Genomic DNA, 16,249 nt, shown 5'->3' on the forward strand with positions numbered 1-16,249 from the left:
ATCTGTTCAGCGTCTACGACATAGGGGACATTGCTCTATCTTTTTTTAAGATAAGGAAATGTAGAATCGTTGAGTAACATGCTCAAGTCGATACTTAAATCACAGAGCTGAGATTTGTCAAACTCTAAACCCTTGACCTTTGTCAGACCTTTGGCCCACCATCCCTACCCTAAACATGGAATGAAGTTTTCCAGAAATGCGGGTAAAATTTTAAGAGGCTGACAGTAAAAGAGATTTATAATTCAATTTATTTTCATATTTTTCGTTTATTTTCCAGAAAAAGAAATCACATTTCAGTAACAACTTACATATAGAATTAAACTTTGTTCTGGAATGGGAGCCCTAGTTGCAGTAATGTGTCATAATAAATAATTGCATATTCAGGATTTTGTGAAATAGGTGATTGGGAAAATTATGAACAAAAAACACAAAAATTATTATTTACAAAAAGTGATATCCATACTATTTCTAACTTATAAGGCAAGTAATGTTCTGATGGTCTCATGATTATCTTCAACAAGTCAATTACACACTTTCCTGTCACCATTGCCAGCAGAGAGCTTTGCTGCAATTCTGTGAAGGAGCAAGCCTTCCCTTCCGTTGTTGGTTTTCTCTTGAGCACAGCATAGAAGCAGTAAAGTTTTCATCACAGACTAAGCAGTAATGGCTGTCAGAATAAAGTATGCTCTTTTGAAATAGACGTGTAGGAAAAAGGCTGGGAATCAACATTTTGACCAAATTTTAAAAGTATCTTGAGTATTTTAATCCACAATTCCTTTTATAAATATTTTATACCCAAGATATTTTTGTGAAATTACATACTCAGTACAAGATTAAAAAGAAATTTAGTCTATTTTTGCTACATAGATCAAAGAGAGCTCTAAATAAAGGCTACCACCAAATCAAATTACACACAGCATTTTTCTTAATTGACAGGATTTCATTACCTATAGAAACACAGCACAATCTTTCTGAGATTCCTAGTTTCTTCCATTGTTCAAGTTTAAAAAAATCAATGCCTTACATGGCCACTTAGTATGAATGAAAATTAATATCCGAGCACTTAATTCATGTGATCTTTTACTATACAAGTAAAAAAAACCAAAAATTCTTTTTAATCAAAAATAATCATGTTCAAACAGCTTAAAAAGCCAGCTGTATACGTTACTGCTTGGCCTGTGGTGAAGCTCTGTTCATAGATAAGATTAATATATCATCATATCAACACTTGGCTTTTTCAAGAAAAATTATTCAGCAGCAATTTTCCAATTCCCCTTAGACAGAGAGGAGAGAGAGAGAGACATACACACCGAGAGAAAGAAAGAGAGAGAGAGAGAAAGAGAGAGAGAATGTGAATTAGACAGGAGCCAACTCTTCCATGTATGTCTATTTAACAAAGCAAGAACTAAATTCTGACATCAAAAATCAAAACAGCTATATGAATTATCATTCTAGCAACTTGAAAAGAAAAAAAAAATCTGACTTTGGATCTTGGGACAGTGGTCCTTGTGATAGTTACTTGTTGTATGATTTAAAATACCTTAGAGTGATGGTGTATGAATAATATCAAACATTTACTTTGCCGGATAAAAAGTCATAAAAGTAATATAAAACCGAAGGAGTGAGATGGAATTAACATTTGTATGATATACTCATTCAATGGAACATTTTAAAATTATACATGGCTTATGATCTATCAGGCTGATTCACAAATTCTGGATGGATTAAAAACTGAACTACCTTTAGAGAAATGTAAAGTGATTCAGTTCGATTCTTTTCTGTATGATAACAGACAATTTACCCAGGAAGTTTTTAAAGAAACATTGTTGATTTGCTAAAAAAGCAACAGATTGGCAAAGTAAAGCAAAACAACAACAACAAAAACCACCACCACCGCCACCAACAAAAACCTGTGAAATGCTCATTAAGAGTATAGAATCTCGCAAAATCTGTGCTAAACAGTGCACTGCTCTTGGCTTTCCCCAAAATGTTTTTAATATAATTTCTGACAAGCTTATGTAAAAAAACTGTCAACATGGATCTATCATGATTCAGATTCCTAAAGCTGTTTAGTAAAACATTGCTGCAGATTATTCACTGGCATTAATTCCACACTGCAAACAATTGGAAACATCTTCAACAGATAGGGGTCTGACATGCTGGTCATAGGTGCAAGCCTTAAAAATAATACAAAAACAATTAAAAAAATTTTATTGTTTTGAATATTTTAGATGATAAAGTTAAATTCACTAAGAGATACTAATGAAATTTAAAATAGATAACAATTCATTTGAAATGACAGGAATTCCCTTAAAATTAAAAAAAAATTCCAGAAGCATTTTTTCAAAGCATTCCTGGTTATTTTGTTTACAATCATTGAAGGATATATAAACTAGTGTTAAAAGAAAACTTTTCCAAAGGGTTCTCAAGGTGTGCTTAGAAACAAAAGTTTTTACCTCATTCAATAACTTTCTTAAGCTTCATTAAACACTAACATTTATTATTAATGTCCAAGGAGAGAGAATTATAGTATAGGACCGTTTGTTCTCAGATCACAATGAATATCTTCCAGAACACAATTTGTAAAATACTGGAATATTGGTGAGCATAGCCCAAATACTCTTTACTTCTTTCCTTTAAAACATTATGGGACATTAAAAAATATATTTGTTTTTTGCCAAAACATTTTTTTACAAGGATAAAGATGTATTTAAGATAGGCAAGGTATTACTCCAGGGATAGAAGGAGGCAGTTAGAAATCGAAGGAAAAATAATTTTAGAAGTTAGACCTGGAGAATAAATTATTATACCCATGGTCAATGTCAACTATGAGGTGTCTTTTCCACATAGACATACCCATTTAGGAAAGAAATCAGATATTAAACATGAGGGCCAATCAAGAGATTCACCATGGTCAACTCAACAGACTTTACATTTAACATTCCTTCATGAAAGATATTTAGATCTTAATTAGATATCAACAATGCAACTCTAGCTTGCAGAAGATGACAGAACATTGAAGCAATGACACAAGAGAAAGGCAAGTGTTTTGTTGTTGTTCATTTGTTTTTAATATTTAGAGACTTAAGCAATGTATTCCTGTTTTGTTTTCCTTCCATGCACTCCACTGACAAAAAGGAACATTAATGGTAGCCATATTTAATTCATAAGTGAGAGAATGGCACTTAGATACTCTTTCCACATGATAAAAAAGCCTAAAGGGGCAGGGAAAATACAATAAAGTCTTAAGAGGAAAGTGCACACAGTAAAATGTGGTGAGGCTGGTCATTCGAATAGTCCCTTTAATCAGTGTAACTTGGATTGATTTGTACATTTATATCAACAATTTAATTTGACTCATTGCATGGACACATCATATTACATTAACTTTCAAGGCTATATTTAGAGATCACTCTTGTTTTGCTATTATTAAATATAATATCATGCTTTCATTTTTTTTTTTAAATTGCTGATCAGAAAACCATGTGGCAAAACGAGTACATTCAGACTGAATGGGATTTTGCTCAAATGTATAATCTTTTGGAAAAGGAAAAGCTTAAACACAGACACACACACACACACACTCATCTGTTTAGTATGTATCTGCATATTTTACTGTATTGTTCAATTTAATTTACAGCTTGTGGCTATTTTGAGAAAAAATATTGGTGTAATTCTTTTAGAATGAGGATACCACATGTTTGTAAAGTCAAAAGCTTACAAAATAAATAGGTTCAACTCACAAGTTAGAGATCTGAATGTCCCTTGCAAAGAAGGAAACATTTATTAGGATTTTGTGTTTGAATAAATAACAGCTTGCAACCTCCCTTCTACTTCAAGTCTTTTAAGACACTGAAGAAAAGGACAGAAATATGAAAATGAGAAAATGCATTGCAGGCTACTTTGAGACTGAGATAGTATAACAGAGTAACTTTAAGAAAAAGATAGGAATTTTCCTAGGAAAAAAATATATTTTTTTAAGATTGTAGGCAATTAAGTGGACTGAATGAAAAATAAACTGACTAGAAAAATGTTTTTCATCTTAGAATTTAATGCTTAAAATCTGATATAATGTCAGAACTAAGAAGGACCTTAGAGATCTACTAGAGCAATGATTCTCAAATTTGGGGCACTTATCAAAATGTATATTCCCAAATCCCATCCCTAGAAGTTTATGCTGTCAATACAAATTTATCAATGCCTACTGTGTATAGCTTGTATGAACTTGATTATACATGTTACCTTATAATGCCTCAAAAGGTGGTTTATCTGAGTAAAGTAGAATCATGGAATTTCAGGGATGGAAGACATTGACATTTCATAGATCATTGTGTGTTGTTATGGTGTTTAACAATGTTTATCAGTCCCTACTATCTTCTAGGCATAGTGGTGACCAAGACAAAATCATTAATAAGTGATGATACAAAACATTAATAAGTGATGACACCAATCATACTTTGAGAAGCAGTGATTCTTTTTTGACAATTTTGTTATTGGAATTATCCTTATTTTGGTAATGGTTTTTCATGGTAGCTTTTACCTTGGCATTCAAATGAAGTATGTACAGTGACATAAAACAGATTTTTTTTGTTCAGGATGGACAAAGCAATTAAGGCGTTTCCTTTGCGGTCAGAATAACTGAGTTATTGTCAGCTGCAGTGTCATTTTGGGGAAATTAATTATTCTATTTAAGCCTCAGTGTCATCGCTTGTAAAACAGGAATTAAAAAGAGTACTTACAATTTTTTGATTGATAAGAGGATTAAATGAGCTAATATCTGTAGTGACTGCTATGTGGTAAACACTGTCAATTTTTATTGTGTATCATTCAATTACTATTATTTTTACAAGTTTGCTTATAAAGCCTCAAAAGGTGGTTTATCTGAATAAATTACAACTGTGGAACTTCAGAGTTGGAAGACACTTGACAGATCATTGCGTGTTGTTATGGTGTTTAAACCACGCTTTGGGGAGCCCTGATTTAAACTGTTGGAGAAACTCCTGCATTTCTTTGAGCTGTTTTGCCTACCAGGATTCCATGTGCAATTTTATTAGAAACAAATACCCTGCTGTTAAGAAAAGCTTGAAAACCACTGGCAATCCCAACTCCTCATTCTAAAAATGAGAAACTGAAAAGGGCAGTGACTTGTCCAATATTATATGGCAGGAGTTAGGGTTAGACCCAACTATAGTATTATAGTTATCTGCTTTCTAAAAGAAGATTTAGAAGTGGAAATATGTGTAATTATGGCTCAAATACTTTGCTAAGAATATATAAAACGAAAAAAGTTCTGTAGTTTGACTGAGGGATTCCTATTTATTAACTCAAAACCCTTTGAATTGTGGACATTCTTTCTTTTACAGGTGAAATGTATTCCCAAATACCATACAGTGAATTTCCATTTTGGCTGTGGGTGTAGAGAAGAATACGACTTTAAAAATGATTAAAAATTTAATTCTTAGTAATTATAAATTTCAATTATGATAAAATTCAGACTAATTCTTAATAAAAATTTATTTTTAAAAATTTCATGAAAATATGGATTTTATTGGAAAAGAAAAACATAGTTTCCATGTTGCCAAAATAAAGTAGCATCATTTATACTTTTTATCTTGCTAAAGCAGAACCTTTTAAAGATCATAACGTTCAGGAAATGGTGTTCTGGTTAACTGGAAACATTTCTTTTTGTTTTAACCCCTAGTACTGAAAATAGTTTTAATACCTACTAGTTCATTTTATTCTGACTTGGGAATAAAATGAATAAATGAATATGACTTAACGTCTTTGATAACTGAGACTCTTTCATTGCCTAGGATCATTTTCAGGACATGAATTCTTATTCTACAGTACTGTGGATATAGATGTAACAGGAGATTATAATCTACAAAATTAAAAAAAAAACAACAAAATGTCAAAAGACAAATCCCTGATACCAGCTTACTGTGTTATTATTTGATGTCTTTTCTGAAAGATGAAGGGATACATTTTCTATTGAGGTTCTGGTTATTCATAGTTCAGTCATTTTAAAATTGCTGACTCCCATTCTGTTTCATAAAGACCAATTAAGGAATTACAGGATTTCTTCATAGTTTCTAATTTAGTCCCTAGAAACATTTGAATGATGTTAGAGATTACTGTAATCTATGCTTTTAATTACATTTTTAAAAATCAATAAAATTAGTTTTTGGGAAAAAAACCCTTGTGTTTAATTACTAATTCATTCCAGATCTATACAAAATAAAACAAAATAAAATATAAATACAAAGACATGAGAACCAGTAATATTTACACGTTTTTAATATGCTTTGTATTAATATTCAAATTTTTAAATGAATTGATTACTTAAAAACACATTGCTATATCCATATGCTGGACAATTCTCAGTTTTCTGCTGCTTACTCTCCATTGATTTTGGTGTCATAAATTCCATGTTTCATGGAATTTAGAATTTTGCATTTTCTATTTTGGTTTCAAAATCCAAATTGGATGCCTTTACATAAAATGAGTATACTAATTAGTTTGTTCAAAGAAACTTCAACACCAGACTGCTTTAGGGAGCCGACTGAGAGTTTGTTGAATAGTAAGAAATTTCTCAGGGTAAAACAAATCATCTTGAACATTCTTTTGGTAGCAAGCACTAACAGAGGAGTACAAAGATTAATTTAAAAAGTTTCACTATAAACAATTGCCAGTCACAATCTCATTTTAGAAGTAAGACTTTAAAAATTTAATTTCATTCTAAAATTTAAAGGGGCTAAAGATTCTTTGTTAAATTTGAGTGGATATAAAATGAAAATTTAACAACTAATTATAAAAGTAATAACTTAATAATTATAGTTATTTAATAGCATAATCTATAATAAAAATTGGTTTATGTTTCAATAAGTTCTAGGACTTAAAGGAAGACTAACATTTTCAGATCTGAATGAGGGAAGGTTTTACAACTGAGACTCCTGAAGAAGTTCGTCTTTCTGAATGTTCATATGGTGGGGCCAGATTGAATAATTACAGTCTTTATTATACCTTGCAACGATGAAATGACATACATTTTTGATAACTCTCCTCTTGCTGCTCCAAGAATGGCAAAGATTTACAGTTTTACACAATGAATCTTAATCATCTGAAAGGAAATTTATTACACAGTAATGTGAATAGAATTTCATTTATAAAGCTTATTTTTTCATTCTCAAATGCTATAAACAATGATTAAAACCCTTCTGGATCTAAACAGGGGACTTTTTTTTCCCCTAAAATTCTCAGTCTTAGTGTTTTGATTTCCTGTGGATAAAGAGGAAGACGCGAGGTATCATTCCCCCATACTGGATGAGGAAGATCATCCATTCAGAGTAATTAAGCAAAAGTTGTTAGCCAGTTCAACTACAGAAAGTCTTGTAATCTTATAATCACAATTTTGGTTTTAGTCTGACTGATTATTCAGCAATCCCCACATTTGCTAAACTGTAGAGAGGGGCAAGTAGTTAAGACTTCAACATCTTCTTTACTCTTGATTATAATTTAATATACTTAAACTTTAAATATGAATTGCTTTCCCTTTTTACACAAGTTATAAAAATAAGAGGCCCTGTTTACACAGTTTGCATTTTTATGAAATTTGCAGTTTGAAAAAAAAGCTTTTTAAAAAGTGGTAACTAATGCTTTTCTTTGAATATGCTGTAACCTTAGAATTTTTTTCTGAAATAGTTTCTCAATTTAACCCACTAAACATTTGAAGATAGAATTTTTATTTAGCACTAGAGTAAAACATACTAAGGATTGAAGAAAAGTAAGTTTGTTTCTTTTTCTTCTGGTTCCACTTAAGTTTCTTTAATATGTGGCACCCCCTTTATGACAGCTATCAATATTATATTTAAATTTTATATATTGACAAAATGCAATCTACCTCTGTAAGCATTGTGCCATTCAACAATACTACTATTAAATTTACATACCACAGTTTGAATTACATCCATTTCAGGAATGGTAAAATGCTAAAACTCAAGTGTCTAACTGCTTTACTGGAATGAGAGTACAATTTACAAATACAATAATTACATTTTAAAACCATTAACAATATTACACCTAGAAGTAAATACTGTAGGACTGGTCATCATGGTATTGTGTGAGGGAAATCACAGCTGAAAGTCATTGACTTTCCACCTGATGTATCCCAAGTGCAGATATTGGTTTGTTTTCATCAAACCAAAATTAAAACCTGTTTCTCATACATCAGTTCTCCATTATATGAATCCTCCAAATCCTTGCATAAGATTTTATTAGTTATCTGCCAAGTATTTTCCTGCAAAACAAAACAACAAGTTAACAGGTTATCTGCTAGTTCAATAATGTAATTATTATATGGGTAACATTTCTATTCCTCCTTCCCTACCCCTAGGAGCCAGATACTGTATACTTTAGAGGTGCAATACAAATAAAAGATACATAACGTTTCCAAATCAGTTTTCAATTTTTCAGATCGGCTAGTTGACTTTTCACATTTCCATAGATCAACCATTTGCAGAGGTTTGGGGTTTGCCCAGAATAGATTGGGAGATTTATTCCTGGATGTGAGAATGCAACTTATTTTAGAAAGGGTGATCATATAACTTATTTCCAACTTGGATCATTTTCGAGAGTGAAAAGGGTATAATTAATAATTACATCAGTACAACAGACATGAAAAACCAGGATTTATCCCAGCAAATCACTGAAAAGTATAATCACTCTACTATTAGAGAGTTCCTCTCCCCAAATTGAAAAACAAAACAAAACCCCATGGTTTGTGCCAAATAAAACTTGTCTCATGGCCACATTCAGCTTATGGGTGACCATTTTTGATCTGTGGCCTAGATTCTTTGAGTTTGTGATTAAAATGAAAAATAGATTCTCCCAGATCTTAGCTAAACCTGACAAGTCTAAACCTATGAAGCCCTGTCAGAGAACAAAAAGTTTTCAGGTGGGAGATACATTAAAAGGCAAGGCTGGGTGCAGTGGCTCACGCCTGTAATACCAGCACTTTGGGAGGCTGAAGCGAGCAGATCACGAGGTCAGGAGATCAAGACCATCCTGGCTAACATGGTGAACCCCCGCCTCTACTAAAATACAAAAAATTAGCCGGGCTTGGTGGTGGGCACCTGTAGTCCCAGCTACTTGGGAGGCTGAGACAGGAGAATGGCGTGAACCCGGGAGGTGGAGCTTGCAAGGAACCGAGATGGCACCACCGCACTCCAGCCTGGGCAACAGAGTGAGACTCCAGCTCACCAAAAAAAAAAAAAAAAAAAAAAGCAAACAGTATTTGTCTGGTTCATCAATCTAATAAAAGTAGGATTTACTCCATTAACCTCAGTATATACATCTATATAATGGGAACAACTAGTCCCATTTAAGAAACAGAGTTAGAAGTCAGAGCCTCCTGACTTCTGATTCACTGTCCTATTTCATTGTCTTATTTCTACTTCATTCAATAACTGGTTTGTTTTCTAATTGGGATGGGGGTTGGGAGTGGAACAGAGGTGGAGGAAAAAGATGAGAAAATCACAATCTATTCCTCTTAAGGAAGAGTAGCTAAGGCAACATTATTTATGCAAATGAAAAAATCAAGATACTCATTTACCTGCAGCAAACCTTTTCTTGATCAGTGAAAATCGATACCCTGCTCCAACAAGTTCAATGTCACAGCCAGAAAGGGTGCTTCCTTCACTTGTGAACTGCACAACCAATGGAGAAGGTTTGCTTGGGCCTTCAGATAACTGAAATCTTGCCAACAAAGAACCCACCCCTAAAAAAAAAACCAAACATTATTACAAGGTAACAGTCAATGTAATATTCTGGATATAATTTTGGAGATTGCATTCAAAAATTAACATACAAAATCAGACTTCATTGACAAAATGGTGATTAAATGAAGTTTATCATTGAATATTATGAGCAACTCTATTTGCACACTGGTAGAAGTGTACTTCCGTGAGATGGTACCTCAAAATTTGAAGATGGGCTCTTGGAAGCCCTTGTATTTTCCAACCTATGATTAATATCTGAGGAGAGTGAAAAATGTCTAATCAGGGAGTGTGGAATCTGACACAGGATGAAAACATGCCTCCTTAAGAGGCCTAAACGATAGTTTGATGTGGAGTCTGTAGAAAAGGGGTAAAAGAGAATTCATTGAAGAATTATTTGCTTTTATTAATTGAAATAAGTAAATGCAAAAATGGAGTGAAATATTCTGCTTGTTTTTATTGCTACATGTTTTGGGTAATAGTCGGCAAATACCTAAAAGCCATTTCAGCTTTACATGTTAAATAAAATAAGCTTGTGATTCCATTACCTCCATTTTCTGACTTCTGAGAGATATCAGGAATCTTCCACAATATTCTCTGTTGTTCAGCGTTCCTAAAAATGAATTAGGTAAAAGGTTTTTGCATATCTAAGAGTTTTTGTTTAGTGGATGCTATGTTTTTTTTTTTCTGTATAGTATTAATTTTTAAAAATAGATCTTGAAAAGTTTCACTACAATTTAAAAATTCCCTGTCTCTCTCTCTCTCCCCTCCCAGACATACATAACTCTTTTTTTCCCTGTCCTTATTGTAACTAGCTAGAAAACGGTGAAATGAACATTTAGAGGACAAAGTAGAGCTACAATTTTTTTAAAAAATAAATTTGCTGAAACAGATACATGGGAAGATAGATGGAAGTATTAGTTAATCAATTAATTAAGGTAATTTAAATTGGGGTCATGATCTGACTGACATTCATTTTTAAAACAAATTCCACTTTTTGCTTCTGACAGTCATATGGAAAAATGAAATGCTCTTTCTAGAACAAGTCCTTTATAACAGATGATATAGGCACAATGTATCTATTCAGTTTCTAGTCCCATACCTTCTCTAGTGTGCCTTTTTATAGTTCAGAGGCTACAAAATGAAACACTACATTTCTCAGAGGCCTTTGCAGTTAGGGGCCTAGGTACAAATTAGGTTTACCAATTGCATGCACGGTTTGAGATTTAGAAGACAGAAAGGAGGCAGAGGCCATTCTCCTGCAGCTTTCTTGACTGTTTTCCTCTAACCAGCAATCTAACTCAGATGTGGGGATCTTCTAACACCAGGGGTCCACTCTAGCCTCTAATTTGTGGGTGCCAAGAAGCACTTAAGGAGGTACCAATAGGAGCTTGCTGGTCCTAGGATCAGAGTTACAGCTGTGGCTTCTTGAATTCTGTGGTTCTACCGGTGGCCTTCTAATTTCTCTCCTTCCCTGGATTGTGGCAGGCCAGTTCTGTAGAGCTCTGGGAGGCTTTTTTGGAGATTCAGCCTGTTCCTTTAGCACTTCCACCATTGTGTAAGCATTGAAGTCCCTGTTGAATTAGTTTTTGCTTAAAATAGCTACCAGCAGATTCTATTTCCTGCCCTGAACCCTAATACACAGGCCCGCTGTCATCTCCTCCTACAGGACACACAAGTGCTAAGAAGTCTGTGACCCCTTGACCCAGAGGAGCCCTTTGGTGGGGAGAACAGGAGGCTTCATACCAGACCGCTGGTGGGAGCACCGCCTGGAGCTTGGTGACTCCTCCATCGATGGGGACCAGGAACTGCACATTGTTGAGGGCCACAGCGGTCGTCATTGCATCTGTATTGTATTTGTAATCTATGCGCAGGTCAGTGCTTGAAGGCTCACATCGCCAATTCACTGCCAGGTTTAGAGGCGTGGACTGAATGCCCTGGGCAGACACCTTGCCAAATGACAGGGAAGAGAATATTTAAGGCTCGACCAATAATCTGAAACAAAACCAGAAGCTATGATTTTCTCCCACAGGGATGTTCTTAGACATCAAAATGTCATAGTGTTGTTTATGCTGCTCACAAGCAACCATGAATGACAGGCACCGTGAAGGGTGCTGTAAGAGAGAGCTGGGTGCTTCAGGAAAACCATTACAGACTAAAAACACGAAAGCAGCTACTAGTCTCAGTGGCACTTTGGAGTTTCCAGTACACTTCATGTCAGTTAAGGAGGTGGAATAGTACACTGGCCGGGAGCTGAAGCCAGGAAGCTAGACAGTTCCAGGTGTGAATTCTGATTCTGCCACTCCACTTACAAGCTGAGTGATCTTGGACAAGTCCCTAAACCCCTCTGAGCTTCAATTCTTTCCTCATCTGCTAAATGGGAATTACAACAATCATATTTACCTATAGGGTTGTCAGGAAGATTGAAGGAGATTTTTTTTTGTGAAACACTCGGTAGGATGCCTAGCACACACTAGGAATTATATTTTGATAAATGCCACCTCTTACCATATTTTCTCTTCTACAACAAACCAGTGAGTTAGACTAGGGTAGGTTATTATTACTCCTTTGGGATTTCGTACCTGGTTTCAAGTCCTTACTTTGGCAAATCCCAAAGGGAATAACTGGAAGTTACTTCCAGTTTTTACTTCCTTTGGGATTCCTTTAGCTGGAAGTGCTACAGCGCTGGAATCTACTGTTGATACTAATTAGAATCAGCTGTGAGCTTGACCAAGAAAAGCCAGGTTTGAAGAATCAACAAACATGGATCTAAAGACAATAATATTGATGTGAACTCTGGGTCCACAGTGAAAAATTTACAGTGTTACAATTTCTCGATCGTTCATTATGGCGCTGAATAGGTCTCTAAGAAAGTCACCTCTCACAAGTACACGTACATTGCAGGGATCAGATGAGTGGTGTCTATGCCCTTGGATTTTTATTCATGGAGTGTGATGAGCTTTGCTGATTTTGAAGTATATAAACAACTGTCTAGGAAATGCCTGCACATATGGTCACCATGGAGAAGGGTCCTGAGGGTAGATGGAACTCTGAAGGCAGGAGTGGCTGTGGCAGAAACAAGCCCCAAAATGGATTCTTTTATAAAATGACAGATATGGCTTTTGATGACAATTTAAGCTAGTTAACCATTATAGTTTTTAAACTTTGAATATGATTGGCAGCATAATGCTTTCTGCAGGCAAACATTTATTTAGAAATCTATTAACTAAAGCAGATCAAAAGCAGAGCAGTATCCCCCTCCCCCACCCCTTTTTCTGAACTCTGTCCTCAGCAGTAGTTCTCAACCTGATTATAGTTCCTTTACCTGGGGAGGTGCTTTTTGGATATATGAAAATGTGTTTTTGATTGTCCCAATTTCTGGGGGATGCTTTTGGGCCAGAAACTAAACGTGCTGCGTTTAAGGGCAGTTCCACAAAATGCTAATTGTGCTTCTCCACCCAATTCCTTGCATTGTTGAAAAACAACAACAAAAACACAGCTAAATAACAGCAAAAGGGATTCCTCAGAGCACACGTTAAAATAAAGCAGCAAGTCTTGGGCTGTTTACATTTCACAAATTACTTTGAAATATATTAGGCTATTAACTTCTTATAGTAAGCTATAAAATAGGTAGATATCATTAATACCCTTATTTGAAGATGAGGAAACTGAGGTTCTGGGATATTAAGTACCTGATGTCAGTGGCCAGTAGAAAGCTGACTTAATTCTAGAATTCAGTATCTTGCCTACACTTTATTTATTTTAAAAAAGCAGAGACGGGATCTCACTATGTTGCCCAGGCTAGTCTCGAACTCCTGGGCTCAAGTGATCCTCCCGTCTCAGCCTCCCAAAGTGTTAGGATTACAGGCGTGAGCCACCATGCACAGCCCTTGCCTACACTTTAGTACTTTACACAAAGTTCATACTGCAATAGGTGAATCCTGTCTAATTTCTAGATTTACTTAATAACAAACATGGAAATGAAAAAAACTCTATAGGATTTAATGATCAAAAATTTTTTTTATCTGAAGTGAAGACGTACATGCGGTGTATATAACCAGCGTCCACGAAGGAAAGGAACTGCCATCTTATTTTCACACTTTGGGGATGCAAACCATACATGAAATTTAACTTCTGCCTTGAAATTTAATTTCTCATTCAGAAAAAAATTACATTTAGAGTTTTCCTTTCTTATTTCCTTTCATTTCTCTCAAAGCATAAAGCAGTCACTAAGCATTTTAAAATATTTTGGGAAAAAATTATATAAAATGTGTTTTCTGTTATATTTTAATTTGTAAGTGATGAATTCATACCATATTACATATTTTTTCCATAGACTCCCTTGAGAAACTTATACAAAGTACAGATACTTGGGTTGCATTCCAAGCCAATTAAATAAAATAAAAAAATTAAATATATATATGTATCTGCTAGGTCCTAACACTCCCAAATATACATATATTACATGTATATTTAATAATGATATCTACTTATATTTACATATAATATATAATATATTCACATACAATATATTCACATATAATATATTATATTCACATATAATACATCATATTTATATTTTTGTATATTTTATATAATATTTTAAAATATTTATATAAATATATTTAAAATATTTGTGTAAATAAATATTTATATTTATAAATATAATGTGTTATTTCATAAGTATTATATATTGTATATATAACTATTATAAATAAATATATATAATGTATATTTCTTTTTAGCATCAATTCAGAACCGGCATTTGATTGAGAAACACAGTCAAGTTTGAGATGTCCTGATTTTTATTAAAGTACAACTTTCTTCATTTTAAGAAAATTAATCTGAACATACTTAATCAAAAATCATAATGCATTAAAAATATGGTAAATGAAATGAGCCAGGCACAGAAAGACCAATACCACATGATCTCACTCTTATGTGAAATATTTGAAAGTTGATCTTGGCTGGGCACAGTGGCACTTTGGGAGGCCAAGGCAGGGGGATCACCTGAGGCCAGGAGTTTGAGACCAGCCTGGTCAACATGGTGAAACCCCGTCTCTATCGAAAATACAAAAAGTAGCCAGGATGGTGGTGCGTGCCTGTAATCCCAGCTACTTGGTAGGCTGAGGCAGGAGAATTGCTTGGACTCAGGAGGTGGATGCTACTATAAGCTGAGATCGTGCCACTGCACTCCAGCTTGGGCAACAGAGCGAGACTTCATCTCAAAAAACTAAATAAATAAAATAAAATAAACATAAAAATAAAAGTTGATCTTATAGGATCAGAGAGTAGAAAGGTGGTTACCACAGGCTGAGAGGTAGTGGTGGTGGAGGTGGTTGGGGTGGGGGTTTGTTTAGGGAGGGGTTCAAAGGACAAAAAACTTCAGTTAGATGAGAAGAATAAATACAAGGATCAATTGCATAATGTGGTGACTATAGGTAATAACCATATACTGTATTATTGAAAAACGCTAAAGACAGTGAATGGAAAGTGTTCTCATCACAAAAATAACTATGTGAGGTAATGTATATGTTAGTTTAATTTAGTCATTCCACAACGTACATATATTCAAAATATCATGTTGTACCTAATACAGATATACAATTGTACCTGTCAATTAAAAAATAAAAAGGTTTAAAAAAATCTAGGCAGTCAGCTGGTGTTGTGGCTCAGGCCTGTAATCTCAGCACTTTGGGAGGCTGATGCGGGTGGATCACCTGAGGTCAGGAGTTCCAGACCAGCATAGCCAACATGGTGAAACCCTGTCTCTACTAAAAATATAAAAAATTAGCAGGGCGTGCTGCTGCACGCCTGTAATCCTAGCTACTTGGGAGGCTGAGGCAGGAGAATCGCTTGAATGTGGGAGGTGGATGTTGCAGTAAGCCGAGATTGTGCCACTGCACTCCAGCCTGTGTGACAGGGTGAGACTCTGTCTCAAAAAATAAAAAATAAAAAAAAGAAAAAAAATCCAGTCACTCAAGTGGCTGGGAATCAATGAGAGACTCAGGCACTATCAGGATCCTGGTATGAATAATAATTTGAGGTACGGTCAATCTTAGATACAAAAAGAAAGTTCTCATATATTGTATGTATCAAACATTCCTTTATTATTGAACTATTTCTTAACGTTAGATTTTTATTAGAATTCTTTCATAGGACTATCTTACTAGAAAAACAAAAGCAGATTGTTTACACTGAATCATTTAAAATAAGAGGTTGTAGTATAGTAATGTTCTTAACAAAATTATAATCGTCTTGTTTATTAATATAAAATTATAATCTTAATTAGTATAATGTTCTGCAACTTCATTTTTTGTGGCACATTTCTCTAATTTTGTGATAAAATATTTTACTTGTAAGCTTAAACTAATAAGAACATATATGAATATTTTTGTCAGTAGTCCCAAAGTTGTCTTTTAAAGTTTCCATTTAGAAAAATGAGTTATAGCTTTTAAATAATGTTAAAAGAAGTG

The 16,249-nt window shown here is 34.2% G+C and overlaps 1 protein-coding gene across 4 annotated transcripts in view; it reads right to left on the reverse strand.

Moving 5' to 3' along the window:
- Positions 1–6,279: 6,279 nt before the first annotated feature.
- The window catches only part of SGIP1 (SH3GL interacting endocytic adaptor 1), a 220,442-nt gene continuing 210,472 nt past the window's right edge, over positions 6,280–16,249 (reverse strand). For all 4 annotated transcript variants that reach the window (XM_010357091.2, XM_010357090.2, XM_010357089.2 and 1 more), the window contains 4 exons: positions 11,520–11,722; positions 10,322–10,386; positions 9,611–9,775; positions 6,280–8,296 (listed from right to left, as the gene is read on the reverse strand). In XM_010357091.2, coding sequence (XP_010355393.1) covers positions 8,274–8,296; positions 9,611–9,775; positions 10,322–10,386; positions 11,520–11,722 — 456 coding nt within the window. In that variant the 3' untranslated portion in view covers positions 6,280–8,273. The remainder of the gene's footprint in view (positions 8,297–9,610; positions 9,776–10,321; positions 10,387–11,519; positions 11,723–16,249) is intronic.

Source organism: Rhinopithecus roxellana, chromosome 12 (assembly GCF_007565055.1).
Source record: "Rhinopithecus roxellana isolate Shanxi Qingling chromosome 12, ASM756505v1, whole genome shotgun sequence".
In the NCBI taxonomy this organism is placed as follows: domain Eukaryota; kingdom Metazoa; phylum Chordata; class Mammalia; order Primates; family Cercopithecidae; genus Rhinopithecus; species Rhinopithecus roxellana.